The 19,029-nt window shown below is 57.7% G+C and overlaps 1 protein-coding gene across 1 annotated transcript; it reads right to left on the reverse strand.

Annotated features, from left to right (window-relative positions):
• Positions 1-365: 365 nt before the first annotated feature.
• NAPB (NSF attachment protein beta) lies at positions 366-9,592 on the reverse strand. The gene is made up of 11 exons (XM_050314933.1): positions 9,426-9,592; positions 7,186-7,265; positions 6,785-6,901; positions 5,897-5,943; positions 5,697-5,774; positions 4,929-4,984; positions 4,636-4,720; positions 3,927-4,031; positions 3,610-3,678; positions 3,365-3,415; positions 366-2,095 (listed from the first exon to the last, which is right to left on the reverse strand). The coding sequence occupies exons 1-11, from the start codon at positions 9,521-9,523 to the stop codon at positions 1,991-1,993; spliced, it is 891 nt and encodes a 296-aa protein (XP_050170890.1). The 5' UTR covers positions 9,524-9,592; the 3' UTR covers positions 366-1,990.
• Positions 9,593-19,029: the final 9,437 nt, after the last annotated feature.

A 19,029-nucleotide genomic window follows, 5' to 3' on the forward strand; every position in this document is an offset into this window, starting at 1 on the left:
TACAAGGAAGCTGGAGAGGGGCTGGACTAGAGGTAATGACTCAGGACAAGAGGTAATGGCTTCAAACTGAAAAAGGGGAAATTTAGGTTGGATATTGGGAAGACATTCCTCCCTGTGAGGGGGGGAGACCCCAGCAGTTTCCCCAGGGAAGCTTTGGCTGCCTGGAAGGGTTGAAGGTCAGGTTGGACAGGGCTTGGAGCAACCTGGGATAATGGAAAGGGGGTGGATCTGGATGGGCTTTCAGGTCCCTTCCAACCCAGCCCATCCTGTGATTCCAAGCAGGGATTGAAGGAAACACAACACCTACTCATCATCACACCAGGCTCCAGCCTTCTGCCCTTTCCAGAAAAACCACTTCTCCTTCCTTACATCCATGATTTTCACTTTATTCATGTACAGAGTCACACAAAACATGATATTCCTGCTAAGGCCATTTCATTAATAAGTTTTTCCGAGTAAGAGAGTGATGGAAGTGGAGGGGGAAGGGGGGAATACAGCAGAGTAGTGGTGGATTGTCACCTGGAAACCGTCACAGTTCACCATGGATACACCGGAGGACATGCTGAGCCTACTCACACACAACTAACAGGTGTAGGGGTGGTAGCAACAGACCCTCCTGCTCCACCTGCGTCCTACAGCCCCTGTGCTTAATACTGACAACGGGGAAAGGGAACGGAACAAGGCCTAAAAAAAAAAACACTGGGAAAAGTGGAGCCTCCTGGCCCCTAATCCTGGCTCCCCCTAATCCCGGCTCCGACAGTGCTGGACACAACAAAGCCATTGCTAAGGGTGGGAGAAAATTAACTACACTGAGCTGGGAGAGCACCCACCCCCCGCCCTCCTAAACCCGGGCTTTCCCATCCCCTTGGGATTACACAACAGCCTGTGGAAGATAAGGGAGAGGGGAGGAAGGGAAACATCACAACAATAATAATTTGGCATGGATCAGGTTTTTTTTTTGGTTTTCAGAAGCTCGTGGCACAGACCAAGTACCACTTCCTGGAGTGACACCCACCAAGCCAAGCCCTGCTCTATCCCAGTACCGAAACTCCTACCAAAGCAAAGTGCAGACCACCCCCAAAATTGTCCCTTTTTCCAGAGAAACGAGGGGCTGGGGCTGCCTGGACCCACCACAACAGCCCTTAATGAATGACTTCCTCACTCTTGGAACAGACAGATTGCACAGACTCCCATATATCCATGAAAAAAAGAGGCAGCTCGATCCTCTCTCCTTCCCCACGTGGTTCCAAACACACCTCTAAATTCCAGCAGGAATTTTTTCAACGCGTCTCCCACCTTTCCAAAGCGAAACTGTGCTCACCTGGCACCCACGTTCCAGCAAGGAACGCGGAGAGAAAGGTAGAAAAATAGATTATTACTCGTGTGGAGTTATTTTGGGGGTGGAGGGACGGGATACACCACAAAATAGAGTGGGAAATCCATCCACCCTACGCTGGACATTTGAGATACAAACCAACCCTGAACTGGGGCTCTGTGAGGGTCAACAGCGATCCCGGCGCTCCTGTTCCCGAGCCTTGGAATGCCTCCGGCACTAGGGCAGCATGTTGGGGGTGTGTAGGAGTTCCCAAATCCCAAAGCCTCTCACTAGCACCGGGGAAGAAAAAGCTTAAAGGACCCCAAATCCAAGTGTATCCAACAGAGGGCCACCGAGAACCGGAAAATGGGAACAACACAACGGGTCGGAAGCGATTACTTGTGCTGTGCTGGCCTGGACCAAAGGTGTTACATGCTGGAATCAGGAGAACAGCGGGAAAACCGGGAGCTGCGAGTGCGGAGCAGCACCAGAGCCGAGGAGGAAGCGGCTCCCGCCTCGGATCCGCCGGAGCCGCCCGGCCTCACCACGACGAGCGGGAGCTAAAGGAGCACACGGGGCGCTGGGAGTGGGAAGCGACGGGATAAAGCGGGAAGGGGGGAATGGGCCAGGTATCCCATAATAGTCCTCGGCCGGGCGGGGAGGATCCCGCGGGCGTCACTTGAGGTCCCCGTCCCCTTCCCCCTGGATGGTTTTCTTGATGCGCAGCAGCATCGTGGTGAGCCACTGGTCCAGCCGGGAGATGGAGTCGAACTCCTTCACCTGGAGCGGAGGGAAACCGGGATCAGGGACACGCGGCCCGGGAGCGAGGCTGGAATGGCAGCGGCACGCTCCGGGTCTTCCGGGAAATAAGGAGAATGGAAAAAGGGGGGGAAAAGGAGTGGGAATGGGGGGAATAAGGCGGGGAAAATAGGAGTGGAAAAATAAGGGGGGCGAAAAGAGGGAGGGGGAAAAAGGGAAGGGAGGAAATAAGGGAAGGGAAAATAAAGGGGTGAGAAACTGGGTGGAAAAAAAGAGGGGAAAATAGAGGGAAAAGGGGGGTAAAGCAAGGGGAATAAGGGGGGGATAAGAGGGGGAAGTAGGAGGGGAGAAAGGGAGGAAAAGGAAATAAGAGGGTAGCAAAAAAGGGCTGGAGAAAGAGGGGGGAAATAAGAGGGTGAAATAAAGAGGGGAAAAAGGGCAGGGAAAAAAACGGGAAAGGAAGAGAGTAAAGGAGGGGACAAGGGGGTGAAAAAAGAGGGGGGAAATAAGGGGAGAATAAAGGGGAGAAAAACGACATGGGAAAAAGGAAAGGAGAAGAATAAAGGGAGGGATGAGGGGGTGAAAAAAGTGGGGAAAAGGGGGGGAAATAAGGGGAGAATAAAGGGGAGAAAAAAGTGGGTGGGAAAGGAGGGGAAGGGAAAGAATGAGAATAAACGGGAAAAGTGGGGGAAAAGGGGGAGAAAAAAGAGGAAGATAAATGGGAGGGAAAGGGGGAGGGAAATAAGGAGGTGAAATAAAGGGGGGGGGAAAGGGGGAGGAAAAGGGTGGGGAAAAAGGGAGGAAGGGGAAAATATAGGGGTGGAAAAAAAGAAGGAAAAAAAGGAGGGGAAAAAAGAGTGGGAAAAGGGAAAAGGGGGAGCATAAAGAGGGGGAAGAGGGGAGAAAATATGGGGGGGTGGAAATGGCAGAAAAAATGGGGAGGGAATGGAGGGAAAAAAAGGGGAAAGGGGAAGAAAAAAGGAGAAGGAGGGAAAAAAAGGAGAGGAGGGACAAAAGTGGGAAGAGGGGAAAAAAAAGGGAAAAGGCACAGGGAAAAGCCTCTCCAAGCCCCTGTCAAACACCAAAGGAGCCAGAGCAAACCCAGGTGGGATCTGTACTTGACTCTCCACAAAAAACTGGGAATTCTGAAGTAGAAAGCTGGGGCCTTGCTGGAGCAGCTCTGCTCCCAGCCCCTCTCCACAGGTTCCCTGGCCTGGAACAGGGCACACACATCCCAAAAGAAAGAGGAGGAAGGAGCCACCATTCCCAAGGGAATCCACGCCCACTTACTGCCTCGGTGTAGGCCTCGCTGTTCTGCTCCTCGTGGGCTTCCAGCAGTTTCTAGGAAAACACCGGGGAAAAATGAGGAACTGCTCTGTCAGTGCATGTTCCCACTCCAGCACCTCATCCCAGGGAACGGGGAAAACACACAGGTCAGGGCCCAGCCCAGGGCACAGCGAGGCTGATGCCCTCTGAAATGTTGGGAGAAGTGAGAAAAATCATGGAGAAGTGTACAAGCACCCTGGTTTACTCACTTTCAATAGCTTGCATTCCCGGGAATCTGTGAATGCCGGGAACATTTCTTCGTATTTCTCCAGTGCGAGCTGGAAGAGAGAAGAGAACCCTTCACGCACAATTCCCGTTTTTTGGGATTTGCCTTCCCATCCTCAAACTTGGGAAAGGATCCACCAGAATTCCAAGGGCTGTCAAGATTCCACCCATGTGACAGCCACACAAATCCCTGAGAAGGAGGGATCGGGGCTTTTGGGATGAGGGCCGTGATCCCACTGAGCGTCTCCCAGCCGGCCAAGCTTCCTGAGGGGGGGGGATCAGGAATTCTGGGATAACTGACCTTGGCATTCAGCTCGTCCACGATGAAGTGGCAAAGGGCGGCTTTGAAGAAATATTCCTTGGCGCTGTACTTGAGCAGAGGGTTATCCATCGTGTTTGTCCCCACCTGGACACAAAAAGAAAAGGGTTGGGAAAGGGAAGCCTGGATTAAAACCAGGGCAGCCAATTAAAATTCCACCCGGCTGCGAATGAAACACGCGGGAAAAACGCCGGTGGCTGTCGGGAATCAGGGAGGTTTTAACTCATCCCGAGGGAAGTCGGATCCCACCAGGCTGGGGGGTGTATCCTGGCTGAGGAGGAAAGGGGAAAACAAGTCCATTTGGGAAAAAGCTGCTGCGATATAAACCCTCTGGAAGCAGGAAGGCAGCACTGTGGGTATTCCCGGGGAAATATCCGACACAAAGGCAGAGTTGATAAATCTGGGGCGGGGGGGTGGAATTTGCTGCCGAATGGACTCGTAAATACCATCCAAAGTGGAATTTTTACAGCCATCTCCCAGCCTTCTGCTGGATACAACAGCAAAAATGGTGGATGTGGCACCTGGGGGACACGGGGCAGGGGGAACAGTTGGACTCCGATCTCAGAGGGCTTTCCCAACCCAAACGATTCCACGATTCCAGGCCTCGGCAACTTTGCGAGCCCTGCCCACTGAGCCGCTTTCCCTTGGGAGCAGGTTTTGTATCCCATGGGATGGAGCAGCTGATCCTCACCTGCTCGTAGATCTCGATGGCCTTCTGGTACTGCTCCAGCTGCGCTGCGTAGGCTGCCACCTTCAGCAGACACTTGTTGGCTGAGCTGCAAATCCACATCCCAGAAATCACTCCCCGTGTCCCGGGAATACACCAGCCCACGCCCCAGCACCACCTCTGCCCCTCCACGTAGGGAAAACTGGGAGCCAGCAGCTGGGATTTAGAGGAATTCCCTTTGTAACAGCCCCCCTTGGTTCTGGGATGCCCGGGATGGATCCCTGCTCCAGCCCTTCCCACTGATCCCGACCACTTGCCTGTTGGACTCCTCTCCTTTGTAATAATCCGCGGCCTGTTCGTAGTGAGCGATGGCCTGGGGACAGAAACACCAGGATCAGTATTCCTGGGATCAATCATCCTAGGACCAGTCACCCCAGGGGACAGCCCTGGAGAGGCAGCACTGGCATCCATGGAGATAAATGGGATCCAGCAGAGTGGAGCCGAGGAAACAAATCATTCCCCAGAAAATAACACCTAAATCCCCTGATTTTTATCCAGCAAACTTCCAGCAGGAGATTTCCAGTGGGATTCCTGCTCAGGTTGCTTGGGAATGGCAGTGGGGGAGTCAGTGCTCCACTGTGAGCTGGAAGTGACAGAAAGTAGCTCTAAAACTGCCCCACAACACTCCCAAAGCATTTTTCCGACAACAAACACAGTTTCAGTCATGTGGATTCCCACTGGAGCAGCAGCACTGGCACAGGAGAGGCTCGGCATTGCTCGGTTAAATGCCCTGTGCTGGGAAAACCACTGACTCCAAGGCATGGCTGGACTGCACCTACCTGAGGAATCCCAGTGCCAGATGCTGGGAATTATTGGCTGTGCTGAGCTCAGGGCAAGGATCATACAATCCTGGAATGGTTTGGGCTGGGACACCTTCCACTATCCCAGGCTGCTCCAAGCTCCGCCCAGCCCGGCGGACTGGACACCCCTGGACGCTTCCAGGGATGGGGAATCCACAAACTCTCAGGGAAGGCTGTGCCAGGGCCACCTCCCCTCCCCTACACGGACAGCAGCACCGCCCTCACCTTCTCGATGTCGACCAGCTCGGCCTCGTAGATCTCGGCGATGGTGATGTGGTGCTTGGCGGCGATGGTGAAGCGTCCCTAGGGAAGGGAGGGGAAGGGAGGGGAAGGGAGGGGAAGGGGCGGGAGAGGGAGGGAAGGGGCTGTGAGGCGGGATCATCGGCGGTGGCCCCGCTCAGTGCCAGGGTGTGGGGGGCCCTTACCATGTCGGTGTAGATGTCGATGGCTGCGTTTAAGCAGTTGATGGCCTCTGCAGCGTGTGCGGAGAGACAACAGCGTCAGCCGGCCCTGCCCACGCCTCCCGGCCCCATTCCCAGCCGGAACGGCCCTCCAGCCTGCCCAGGGAGCACCCCATGGCACCCCTGTGCCTGCACCTCCTGCCTGCAGCCCCCGACCCACGGCCCTGCCCGCCCCCATCCACTCTGCCAGCCAGCAATTCCCAAGGGGAACGCTCAAACAGCGGGATGGGCCAGCCACAGACCAGCTGCATCCCGGGTTTGTCGCTCCAGCGGAGCACCAATCCTGGGGGCTGCCATTCCCTTGGGAATTCAGGGGGTTTTCTGCCATAAGAGGGTTTTACCCGCTCTGAGTTTGTTCCGTCGGCCCCAGCAGAGGAAAACAGGGATAATGATGGGGGAAGGTGGGGGGTTTTGCTTCCACACCCTGAGCTAGGGAGAGGGGAATCGCAGCCCTTCCCAAAAAGCACAACCCTGCTCTTTGCAGCCAGCTTTAAGGAATCCCAGATCCTTTATTCTCCTCATGCCATCAAAGGTCAGGAGCAGGGAAAGCCCCAGGGACAAGGCAGGGATCCCGCTTGGATCCAGCCCAGCCACCTGCCTGAAGCATTCCAAGAAGCCACTGCTTCCCTCAAGCCAAGCCAAACCAGGATGGAAACTGCCGAGGGGCAGCACTTCCCAACCAACAGGGCATCCCAAATCCCGGCAAAGCTTTGGCACAGCCAAGAGGAGATGCCAGGACCTGCTGGCATCACCCCAAAGCCTCTTCCAGAGAGGCAGGAGCGCTCCTCCGCTGCCACTGAGCGCCTGGCTGGGAACAATCCCGGATTCCGCTCCCAGATCCCGCTCCCTTACCTTGCGGATCCGCTTTCTTGTAGGCGTTCCCGGCATCCACGAAGCTGGTGGCCGAGTCGTGCTTGCTCTGCAGCTGCATGTGGAGCTTGGCTGCCTGGCAGAAGGCGTTCCCTGCCGCTGGGAGAGGAGGGACACGGATCCCGTGAGCCCCTGGAATGAACGGGATCACGCCGCTTCCAGGCCCTGGGGGCTCTAGGAACATGGGCTTCCCAGCAGGATTAGCGGCTTAAAATTCATTGAAGACCCCTCAGGATGCCCACCCTCCCAGTATTTAAACAGGAGGAATTGCAGAGAGCCCATTCCCCATGGGAACAGCCTGGGATAACTCCCAGGAAGGCACTCGGTGCTCACGGCTCATCCCGGGATGAGTGACCCCCCCTTCCCCCAGGGACTGGACTCACCACTCCAGTTTTTGGCGATCTTGAACATGTTGGCAGCCCTGGTGTACATCTCACAGGCCTCCTCCACGCGGGTGTTGCCCCTGGAATGCAGTGGGAATATCCCTGAGGCCGGGACAGGAAGGAACGCCGGCCCCAGAGCTGAAATCGGGATGGGGGATTTGGCCCCTCTGGGCTCAGGGAGGCCCATCCCCCCACGTTAAAATGTGCTGCTGGCAGGGGAATCCTGGGTTTGGGGCCTGTCCCCAAATTCCAAGGTGCCAGGCAGAGAAGGTCAATCTTTTTGTTAAGGAAATGCAGATTTCCTCCTGGAATCCTGGAGAGAAGGAGGCTCAGGGGGGAGGACCTTCTGACAACTGCCTGACAGGAGGGTGGAACCAGGTGGGAGGCTCTGCTCCCAGGGAACAATCCCAGAATCCTTAAGGTGGGAAAACCCCCCTGAGAATACCAAGTCCAACATCCCAAAGCCACCCAACCCCTGTCCCCAAGTGCCGAATCCACAAGGTTCTTAAATCCCTCCGTGCCCCAGCTCACAACACGGATTATTTCCTTTTTTTTTTTCCATCCCTCTGGAATTCTGGCCTTTTTTTTTTCCCCTCCCTCCCTCCCTCCCTCTGGCAGCCGACCACGGTTCATTTCAAAGCACAGGCGGGATTTTTGGATCATTCCTTGCCCTTGAAAGCTGCCTCTGGAATGAGCCAAAGCCAAGGGAGGCGGCACCACCAGGTAACGCTACACCAGCGAGGCCTCCAAAACCCAGCCTTTTAAATCCCCCAAAAAACAAAAATAAAGGAGCAAAAACACTTATGTAAAGAGAATGGAGCAATTCCAGGAAGAGCCCTGGTGCAGAGAAGGTGTTTTCCAGGACACCAGCAGGCCTGGACACCCCATTTCCCGGGAAGATGCCAAGGGCCGAGTCACCCCCCACCACCTTTCCCTCCTCTTTAATTTTTCCTGCGTCTATTTTTAGCCACGAAAAATTAAAAATTCCCCCTCTCTCGAAATCTCTGCCGGTTCGCTCCAAGGATTTTCAGGAATTTGCCGCCCGGATTATGCCCCTGGAGCGGGCCCTGCCTGATTAATCTGCCGGGAGGCCGGGCCGGAATTTCTATTTAAAACTTGCGGTTTCAGGGCTGCTGCAGCCGATTTTTCCAGGCCCACGGAGAGAAACCTTCCAGGCCTTCACGGAGCATCCTCTCCAGGAATGCTCTTTCCTTAAAATCTGAGTCCGAGGTGGCCAAAACCACCACCCTGCTTCCAGGAATAGCGCCAGGAGCAGGGAAGAGGCAGCCCTGCCATTTTCTCCAGCCGCGGCAGCCGGAGCAGAGCCGGTGCCACCCGGGATTTTGGGAGAGCCCGGCCTCGCCAGGGTGAATCCCGGTGACGTGGTGGCCGGGAGATGATTCCCCCCCGGGGTAAAGCTGGGATGAGGGAGACCCTCACCCCCACCCTGGGGGGCAGGGATTGGGAAAAGGGGATGGAGATGGGGAGAGAGGGGGATGTAGGAAATGGGAAGGCGGGGGGGGTCCATCCCTTGGCGAGGGTTCAAGAGATGGGAACAGAGGGAATGGTGGATACAGGGGCTGGGAAGGGGAAAAGGAGATGGGAAGAGGGTGGCAGCATCTGGGAAAGGCGGGGGATACAGGAGATGGGAATGGGAGGCGGGAGATGGGGACGGGGGACAGAAAATGCGGAGAGTGGGATACAGGAGATGGGGGGGGCAGGAGATGCAGAGGGGAGGGACACAGAAGCTGGGGAGGAGGGATACAGGAGCTGGGAAAAGGGGGGATCCTGGACCTGGAGGGGGGGGGTTTAGGAGCTAGAGAGGGGGGAAGGAGATGGCGGGGGGCGGGCAGGAGATGGAGAGGGGGATACAGGAGTTGGGGGAATGCAGTAACCGGGAGAAGGATGGATGCAGGAATTGGGAGGGAGGGGATGCAGGAGCCGGGAGGATGCAGGAACCGGGAGAGGGGGGGATGCAGGAGTAGGGAGAGGGGGGATGCAGGAACCGGGAAAGGAGGGATACAGGAGTCGGGAGAGGGGGGGATGCAGGAGCAGGAAAAGGGGTGATGCAGGAGCAGGGAAAGGAGGGATACAGGAGCCGGGAGAGGGGGGGAAGCAGGAGCCGGGAGAGGGGGGGATGCAGGAGCAGGAGAGGGGGGGATGCAGGAGCCGGGAAAGGGGTGATGCAGGAGCAGGGAAAGGAGGGGATGCAGGAGCCGGGGCTCCCCCGGCGCGCTCACCCGAAGAGTCCCCTGAGGAAGGAGTGCGAGCCCTTCACCCGCTTCTCGGCCTCGGCCATGAGCTGCACGGCCTCCCGCTCCTTCCCCGCGCTGTCCATCGCTCCCGATGTTCTTCTTCCTCCTCTTCCTCCTCCTCCGCGGCACCCGGAGCGCGGCGGGCGCGTGCGCGGGGCGGGGCGCGCGCAGGATGCGGGATCCGGGATGCGGGATGGATCCCGGATGGATCCCCGGCTGCGCCCCGCACGTGGGAGACACCGGCTCGGCCCGGGGCGGGGGATGTGAAAGCTGGGACTCCTTTAGTCGTTCCCGAAGGTGGATTCCTTCGGGAGCTCTCAGCGCGGAACTCCCGGGCAGTGGGAGCGGGATCCGGCGCTGCCGGATCTGGGTCAGCTCGATCCCGGAGGTGTTTTCCTGCAGCTCCGATGCTGCTTTCGTTTGTGCCACTCTCCAGGTCTCCAGGGAATTAGCTCACCCGCGAGGCAGGACAGCTGAAGCTCAGGATCCAGGGAGGAGGGCTGCCCTTTCCTGGGAATATCCCGCCTAAAGGAAAAAAGCAGGAGAAGGGGCAGAAAACGGGTCTCGCTCGCACCTCTGTCCTGCCCCCGTTGCCTGAGCACAGGGGGCTGATCAGCAACGTCCCTGCGCGGGGGAAACTGGGACACTCCTGCCCGATCCTTCCCTGGGATGAGGGAATTCCATAACCCTGAGCAGCCCCTCGGGACTACAACTCCCGGCGTGCCCCGCGCCCCGCGCGCGGAGATGACGTCACTCCCAGCGACACGCCGTCTCCATGGCGACGCTGTCGCGTCCCGGTGGCCGCTCCCACGGGAACGTCCCGGGCCGGGAACACCGGCAAGAGCCCCTGGGGATGGAAGAGCCCGCGATTCCCCCGGCCCCGCTGCCCCGGGAACACCCTGCGACCCCCCGGGATCCCAGGAAATGCAGGTGACTGGCTGTTTTAGGGCTGGGAGAAACTAAACCGGGAGCCTTTCCCGAGCCGGGAGCTGCCATCCGCATCCAAGCTCGCTGGTAAAACTGGGAGTTATTCCACACCCGAACCCAAACAATCCCGAGTTTTGTTTCACTTTTCCAGGCAGGACAACGTGGAGCCTTTTCCTCTCTCCGAGCTCGGACTCCCAGCAGAAAACAAAGCTATCCAGGGAATCCTCTGCCCCATGGCTGTGGAGCTCTGCCATCTGCTCCTGGCCCTGGAACGGGAAGGTGGGATTTGTGAGGCCTTTCCCAATTTAGGGGAGAAGGCGGCAAAGCTGGCCAAGGCCCTGGAAGAACTCACTGCTGTGGCAGGAAGGTGAGCTGGGTGGGAGGCTCAGGGGCATGGGAGTCTCCCGGGTGGATTTGGGGGCTGGGAAGAGATGAAAATGCTGGCAGGGAGCCTGCATCCTCAGGAAGAGGTGGGATCGGGAATGGGGAATACAACTGGGAAGGAAAAGCAGGGACACGGCAAAGCAACACCTCAGCAAACCATGTTTAAAGATAAACACATCCCAAAGGAACAAACAGTGCTGCGGATTTAAGGAATGCTTTGGCAAACCCAGAGCCCAAATTCACAGATCCCGGCAGGCAGCACGCACCTGGCCAGAGGCAGATCCCATGGATCTCAGCAGCCCTGGTGTGGGGAAAGGTTGGGATAACAGTTCCCATCTGCGCCGCTTCCCAGAGCGCTGAGCCCATCCCTCCCATTCCAGGCTGGCACAGGAATCCAGCGAGGAGGGGACCACGGAGATGTGTCCCATGGCCAAATCCCTGGAGCAGGCCGGGAGGGATGTGCTGCTGGCAGCGCTCCGGCTCCAGGAGCATCCGGAGAGCCCTGGGCTCCGGGAGCACCTGGCAGTGGCTGCCAGGAGAGTCCTCACGGAGACAGCCAAGGTGAGCGGGAAGGTGGGAAGGGACGCCAGGTGGGGAAGCTCCAGCAGATCTGTGGAGCAAACCACACCTTCTCCCCCCCCACAGGATAAACCGGGATGGGAATTCCTGACTGGGCTTTGTGCCTTGTTCCCCGGTCAGGTCCTTCAGCGGGAAGAGGCCGCAGGGATGAGGCGGATCGCCCGGGCTGCCGGCCGGCTCCAGGAGTGCCTGTGTGCGCTGCGGGATGCCCGGGACACGCCGGGGCTCCGGGCAGCATTCCAGGCCTTCTCCGAGGCCCTGCTCCTGCTGAACTGTCTGACAGCCAAGCACCTCCAGGAACTCGGGGCTGGTCCTGCACGGAAGAGCTTGGCCCACACCCTGCAGCTCCTCCACCAGTGCGTTCCTCTGCTCCACGGAGCCGTCACACATCCCAGGGACCTCTCCGGAGACGACGCTTTCCAGCTGACAGAGGGCACTATCAGGGAGCTCCTCTCCCTGCTCACAGAGCCCCAGGACAGGAGCGGGATCTTCTCCCAGCAGGTGAATGTGCTGCTGGATCTCCTCTCCCACCCGGACCGGCTGCGCCTCTCTGAGGGTGGGCTCAGTTCCCACGTGGAAGTGGTCGTTCTCCATGGAATGCTGCTGGCAGACTCCTGCAGGCCGGATCTGCAGCTGGAGCTGGTGGAACGCTGCTGGGTCCTGCTACGGCTGAGCAAGAGCATCTGCAGCCGTGTGAGCCAGTTGGAAGGATGTCCAGGACAGGGCCAGGGACAACATGAATTGGAGCAGGAATGTCACAGCATGAGGGAGGAGCTGGAAAACCTGGACAGGACTGTGCTCAGAGCCACTCTGTGCCAAATCCTCGAGGGATTCTTCGAGGAGAAGGAGCCCCTGAGGCAGTTGGTTGAAGGTGCCCTCGCTCTTGCTGGTTCAGGATGTTTTCCAGCAGGACCAGGAGGAATTTTAAGGAAGCTCCAGCCCCTCATTGCTGCCCTCTTCGCTCAGGCCCAGCAGATGCTCCGGGCGGCTGATATGGTTCTGACCCAGTGCACCAAATCCCAAACTGCCAGGGAAATCCGGGAGGGGGTGGAGCACCTGCGGAGCCTCCTGGGCAGCCTCCCTTCCCTGCTGCTGGAAAGGAATGGGAACAGCACAGAGCAGCTCCAGGCCCTGTGCCATGCCTGGGCTGGAGCCACCAGCAGCCTCCTGCGCTGCTTCGAGGAGACGGTCGGCACACGGGAATTCCTGGAGCTGTCTGTCCTGGAGATGGCCAAGCACCGGGAGCGGTGTGAGGCGGCACTGGCACGCCGGGATCCCGAGGGATTCTCCTGGCACGCCGCTCGCCTCACCGGCTGGGCACGCTGGGTGGTCGGAGCCACCACCCGGCACGTGGACAGGGCCACGGATCCCATCTTCAGGAATGGTTTGCTGGTGTGGGTGGAGCAACTGGCCAATTCCATCCTGCAGCTGAGGGCAGTGCCAGCCCAGTGCCTCCAATCCCGGGATGCCTTCTCCCAGGCAGCGAGCTGCCTGATGGACGCTGCTCTCCGTGTCCAAGCCGGGCTGGACGGGTCCAACCACCCGGATCTCCTCAGCCCGCTCCGGCAGCGAGTGCGGAGCACCGAGGGGGCAAGGGGCCGGAGCTCAGCCCATCCCACACTGGGATACAAACCGGTCCGGATGAGGCCGCACTCCAGGGAGACATCCCAAGTCCTCCATCTTCGCCACCAGGCCCCTTCCAGCGGGATGTGCTGTGGGCAGGGGGTGCACACCCTGCCGTCACGGCTCTCCTGGCAGCATCCCGAGCCCGGGACGCGGCCACTGCCGGTGCCGCCGGCTCTGCCTTGCTGGAGCTCTCCGACGGCTGCGTGGATGCGGCACGGGAAGCGCTGCCCGTGGCCAGGCCCCCCCAGCTCCAGATGCTGGGACAGCACGGGGACATCGCAGCGCTGACCCCAAGGATTATCAGCCTGGCCATGGAAACATCTCCAAGCCAGCTCCGCGCTCCAGGCAGGCTGATCCACATGGCACTCAGGCTTTCAGGAAGGATCCAGGACACCCAGCAGTGCCTGGCAGCCATTGCAGGCTCTTGGAATAGTCTGTCCCAGCAGGTGCTTGGGTTTATCTCGTCAGGTGACTTTCCAAGAGGGAAGCAGGTTTTGGATGAAGCCATGCTGGCTTTAGCAGGAGCAGTGCAGCTGGCAGGAGACATTGCAAGCACAGCCTGTAATAAGGAAAATCCCACTGCCTCCCAAGTTTGGGATAGCTTTCTGCAGGTCCAAGCCAAGTTTTCCCGTGCTCAGCTGAACACCAAAGTGTTCCTGGAGAAGGCAGCATCCTTCGGGGGCTCCTGTGAGGTGGAAAAGGCCATCCTGGAGCTGCACGGTGTCCGGTGGGCCGTGGGCACGTGTGTCCTGCTGCAGGCCATGGATCGGTTCGTGGGAAGGGATGTGCTGTTCCTGAGGGAGCTCAGCAGGGCCGTGAGGAGCAAGGTTGGCTCACGGAGCCTCCTGGCTGCCGTGGCCGAGAATTCCCTGAGGCTGCAGGAGGCTGCCCGGCTCTCTTACCTGTCCTGTCCTGGAGACCCTGGTGCCAGGGAAATCCTGGCGCTCCAGCAGGAGATCCAGGTACTCATGGAAGCGCTGCTGGACGTCTCCAACACCCTCCTGGTCTCCCCGCTGCCTTCAGCCAGCCTGTCCATCCGCTTCGAGCTCCTGCAGAGGGACGTGGCCCTCAGGGCCAGGGCGTTACTGCTGCACCTGGAGAGGGTCAACGCGGAGCAGCTGCACCTCATCCACAAGGTGGTCGGAGCAGCCCTGCCCGGCCTCTCCCTCCAGGAGAGAGACAGCAGCAAGGAGGCCTTCGAGGAGAAGGCGAGTCAGCTCATGGCTGACGTCCAGTGGGTCAGGAACGCCCTCCGGGATTCTCCAGAGGCTGGAGCTCAACTGCCCCCGTGGGACAACCTGCTCTCCACGGCGGAGCACCTCCTGCTGCTCACAGCCCACGCCGTGGGCAGCGCCCGACGGAGCCTCCGGGACACCAGGCACACCCACCTGGACACCTGGGATGCTCACCAGGACACAGGGGATGCCCACCAGGACACAGGGGATGCCCAGCTGGACAGCGTGGTGTGGCACTGGTCGGCCCAGGCCCACTACCTCATTACACAGCTCCGGGCCGCCCCCGCCATCGGCACAGACACCCTGCGGCACGTCACGGAATGCCTGCAGCGGGACCGGGCACTCCCAGGACAGTGCAACGGCCCAGCCCAGCTCTGCCCAGCCCCACAGCCCACTGAGGCGGCAGCAAATCGCCCACTCGGGAGCAGAGCAGCGAGTGGAGCTGCACAGGGAGCAGGTGAAATGGTACAGTAGCTCTTTTCCCTGTCAGCTCTTCCCGCAGGGTGATGGTCCGTCACTCCTGGTGCTCCCAGCGTGCGCTGGGAATGCGAGGGATGCTGGCAGGCCCTCTGCAGGTCAGCAGGCTGACCCTGGGCAGCTCAGGTTGCTGGCAGACCTGGAGTCCTGATATCCGATCGGCATCAGCAAACCCATCCCAAACTCTGCCATTCCAGAGGGGCAGGGGCTGTACACCACTCTCCCTCACCTCCCCACAAGCTCCCTCTGGGAACACCAGCAATTTCACCCCCACAGCCAACACTGCTGGGTGTTGGGAGCTGGGAAAGGCTTTGGCACACAACCCAGGTCCCTCAGGAGAAGTGTTTCAGTTGTGCTCTGAACTGTGCACTGTCAGCTCACGTGATGGCTGCTCCCGTTTGGAGCTGGCTCCAGGGGCTTTGGATCTGGGAAGAAGGGCTGGTGGGGAGTTGGAACAGACACAGCAGGGTCCCCACCTCTCCCACCAGTTTTACTCACCAAACTCTGTTTCAGAAGCAGGCAGGTGGAGGAGGCCGCTCGGCATCGCTGTGTCCGCGCACTCCGGACCTGGAAGCTGTTCCGTCGCTGTCTGGACAGCAGCGGGATGGCCCTTCCAGCATCGCCCCTGCAAAGCACCAGAGAGGGAACTGTGACACACAGCAGGGGGGCCCCAGCAAGGTGTCCCAGGTCATCCAGGACATGGCAATGAGGATGCTCCACATGGCTCAGTTCCTGAGGAAGAAGGGCCCCATTGCGGTACGCAGCATTCCACCCCTCCCCTTTTCCCTCAGGATCACAAAGCCCATCCCAAATCCCTGTGTCACCCCATTCTTGGGAGAGACACCAGCTCTGTTTATGCCAAATCCTCAAAATTCCCTCCTCTTGGTTAGATGTGAGCTTGCCATCCCATCCCTTCCTTGTTCCAGGATGCATCCTGGCCTCATGTATCCTGCCCTGTCCTGCTAGAAAAGCTTTTTTCTCCTTCCCTTCCCAGCCCCATTATTTTTATCCCATTTTAGAGCAAGGAGCAGTTCGTTGCCTGTGCCAGACAAATCGCTTCGGACGGGCAGGCGGTTGTCAGATTTGGGCACATCCTTGCCAAGCAGTGCCCGGACCAGAGATGCTCCTCGGAGCTGCTCCACGCCTCCGAGCACACCCACACCCTCAGCAGCCAGCTCAGCATCGTGGCCAGGTGAGCTGCCAGGCCCAGGGATCATCTCTCCTGGGCTCATCCCAAGGCCTCGGAGAGGGAATGTGCACGGTGGCCCTCACAGGCCCTTGTGGGCGGCGGGAGGTCAGACCCCATTTGGAGGGTTCCCTCTCCTCCCCGGCTTTCCCTGCTCTGTTTGGAGCAATGGCACTGCGGGATGTCCAATGCCCTTCCAGTAAAATCCTCTGGGATGTCTTTCCAGGGTGAAAGCAGTGACTGGGGAGAGCAAGGCTTCCTGGGAGCTGCTCCTGAGCAACGCGCAGAACGTGGTGCGGGCCGTGCGGCACCTCCTGAGGGCGGCCGAGGCGGCCTCTGTCAAAGTGAGTGAGCCTCGGGATCAGCCACGGAATCAGGGAATGCTCGGGATGGGAAGGGCTGCTCCAAGCCCTGGGTGCTGTGGGACTCCAGGTGGAGCAAACGTTGCTCCTGGGAGGTTTTTTAGTTTGTGCCTTTCTGTCTTGTTTCCCAAGCCTGCCATACCCCTTCCCACCTATTGTCCTTGGAGTCACCTTTAGCTGGAAATAGTCCCTGCCCGTCCCCTTTATTCCCAAAAGCCAAACTCCCACGAGCTTTCCGTGCAGCTGCCATCAACAGCCAATGGATCCAACTGGAAACAGTCTGTGGGAGCAGATTTTACCTGAAAACACTTGGAAAACAAGTGCAAGCACCACCAGCCTGTCCTGAGGCAGCCTTTCCAGCTGAGTCCCATCCTCCCCTACAATCTTATGACTTTTTTTGGGATCAGCCTGTCTTTTTGAAGGAGACAGCTTTTTAGAATCCCATTCACTGTATAATCAGCCCCAAGGGGGGTCACAAAGCTCCTCCTGTGTTATTTAATTGCCCAAACTTAAAACTTCCTATATTTGTCCATTTTTCACTTTGCTGATTCCAGCCTGGATTAATCAATTAATTAATCCTGACTGTCTAGATTCCAAAGTCCTTTATGACCTGGAAATCTCCCTTTGGAAATTTCCCTGCTTCTCAAGAAACTGCACTCCTTTTCTCTCCCTGTAAGCACCTTTTTGAGCATTTTTAAGCATTGTGAGCACTAAGAGGTAGAAATCCCACATGGATCAGCTCACCTCCAGACTTTCCTGTCATTTAGGACGTATAGGGATAATTAAAGCAGTTATTTCGTCCAACAGGGTTTGGGACAACCCTCACCTGACCCTGAAGCAGAAGAAGTTGCTGCTTTTTGCCTGCAGTGGAAGAAAAACCTGTCGTGGCACAGAGCCAAGGAGGCTTTGAATTCCAAGAGGGATGAGTTAGGGCTCCGCAAGACTCGGGAAGCAAAGGCGGAGCCCACCCTGATGGCTCTGGTGCAAGAACCACCCCCTCAGAGCAGGAATATCCCAAAGCATCCCAGTCCTAGGAAAGGACACACAGCTATGGACAGACACCTATAAAACCACAGAGGGGCTCCTCATCCTGATGGCATTGGAATATTTGCAAGATGAAGGGTTCGTGCTGGAGCTTTTCCATCGTGGCAGGAAAATCTTGGAAGAGGCTCCGTGGGGAGGCCAGGAATCTTCTGGTGAGTGTTTTACCCACAGGGCAGCAAACCCCAGGTGGTGACACAGGTTGGATGGGGCTTGGAGCGACCTGCTCCAGGGGGAGGTGTCCCTGCCCATGGCAGGGGTGGGGTGGGATGAGTTTAAGGTCCCCTCCTACCCAAACCATTCCAGGATTTTATGATCCAGAGTTGCTCAGTCTTTCTGCACTGCAGAGAGCAGACAAGGTCACAGACCACATATCCAGGGATACAGCATTTTTATTGTGTCCCTGATCCTGCAGATTTGCTCCCCAAATCCCCCTCAGCCCCAGGATTTTCTCCTAACCAAGTAAAATGTTTGGTCCTGAGCATCACCCACCTCAGAGCTTCCAGAGGATCCCAGACTGGTGACATTGGCTGCTCCTGCATCTCTGGCTCTCCACATCCATCCCTCACAGCCTCAGGGGAAGGGGCTGCAGGTGTCCCATGGAAACGCTGATCCATGCCGGAATACTGCACGTGCAGGAGGGCTGGAAACAAACCTTCCCTGTGGAATTCACAATCCACACAGCAGATCACAACTGGCTGGATGCACAGCCCATTCCAACCCACCTTGGTGTCCCCACCTGCCTCTCTGTCACGTTCCCCGCAGCTGGAATTCCGTTACTTGGGCGGTCACAAGGAATCTCCTCCATGTTCCAAGGGAGAGCTGCGGGCACACCGGAGAGTCTGGGAAGCAATCTGCAATGGATAAAGCAGGGAGCACGGGTGGATGGAGGAGCAGAGCAGCCAGAGGTGCTGGGAGGGTCCATGGGGACCTGCTGGATTGGGGGAGAGGAAGGAAGGCAGGGAGGGAGGCAGGAAAGAAGGAGAGAGTTACAGAGTTACCCATGGAGACAACAGGCTGTGAGGACTTGCTGGCTTTTGTATCCACATCCTATTTCCACACCATTTTTCCCTGCTGGCTTGGTTTTTTTGAGGAAAACCTCGACCAGCCACGCTTGTCACTACCTGAAGATGTAATTACACAGGACTAATGGATTACTCCAAAATAACAACCGAGCTCTGTGTCCCTTACCCAGTTTTCCTACTCAGAAGACCATAAAATTAATGGAGTTTACACTCTGGGAAATTAGGAAGGCAAACTGAAACCGCAATTGCCTTTGGAGATGTCTCCTCTGCCATGAAGGAATTACCAGCTTCCTTGGTTCATCCCTGCAAAAAATCAAAACCTCAGAATTTGGGATAAACTTGACTGTCCCAGTGGGAGCATCACCTGGGCCAACCAAGAAAGAAGAGGAAAAGCAGCACCAAGGAAGAGAATTAATGCAAAGAAACATTCCCAAGGGACAGGAAGCAGGTGGTGACCGAGAAGCCGGCAAGTTTTTATTGGAAAGGCAGCTGGGCTAGGAATGACCACATCTCCTCTGGAGAAAAAGCAACCCAAAAGGCAGGATAGGAGGCTTGGAGGACACCGGTGTTCTCCCATGGAAATCAAAGACATGCAGGACGTTTCGCACTGGAAAATGGCCACTCCCACCAAGAGAGGCCTTGGAACCAGGTCCATGGTTATGTTAAGGACCCACAAACCATCCCACTGTGCTATCCCACAGCTTTATCCCCCTCAGCCCAGTGTCCCCACGGAGTCAGCACCAGGGA

This window comes from Myiozetetes cayanensis, unplaced genomic scaffold, assembly GCF_022539395.1.
Source record: "Myiozetetes cayanensis isolate MyiCay16 unplaced genomic scaffold, myiCay2020 scf2-11, whole genome shotgun sequence".
Classification (NCBI taxonomy): domain Eukaryota; kingdom Metazoa; phylum Chordata; class Aves; order Passeriformes; family Tyrannidae; genus Myiozetetes; species Myiozetetes cayanensis.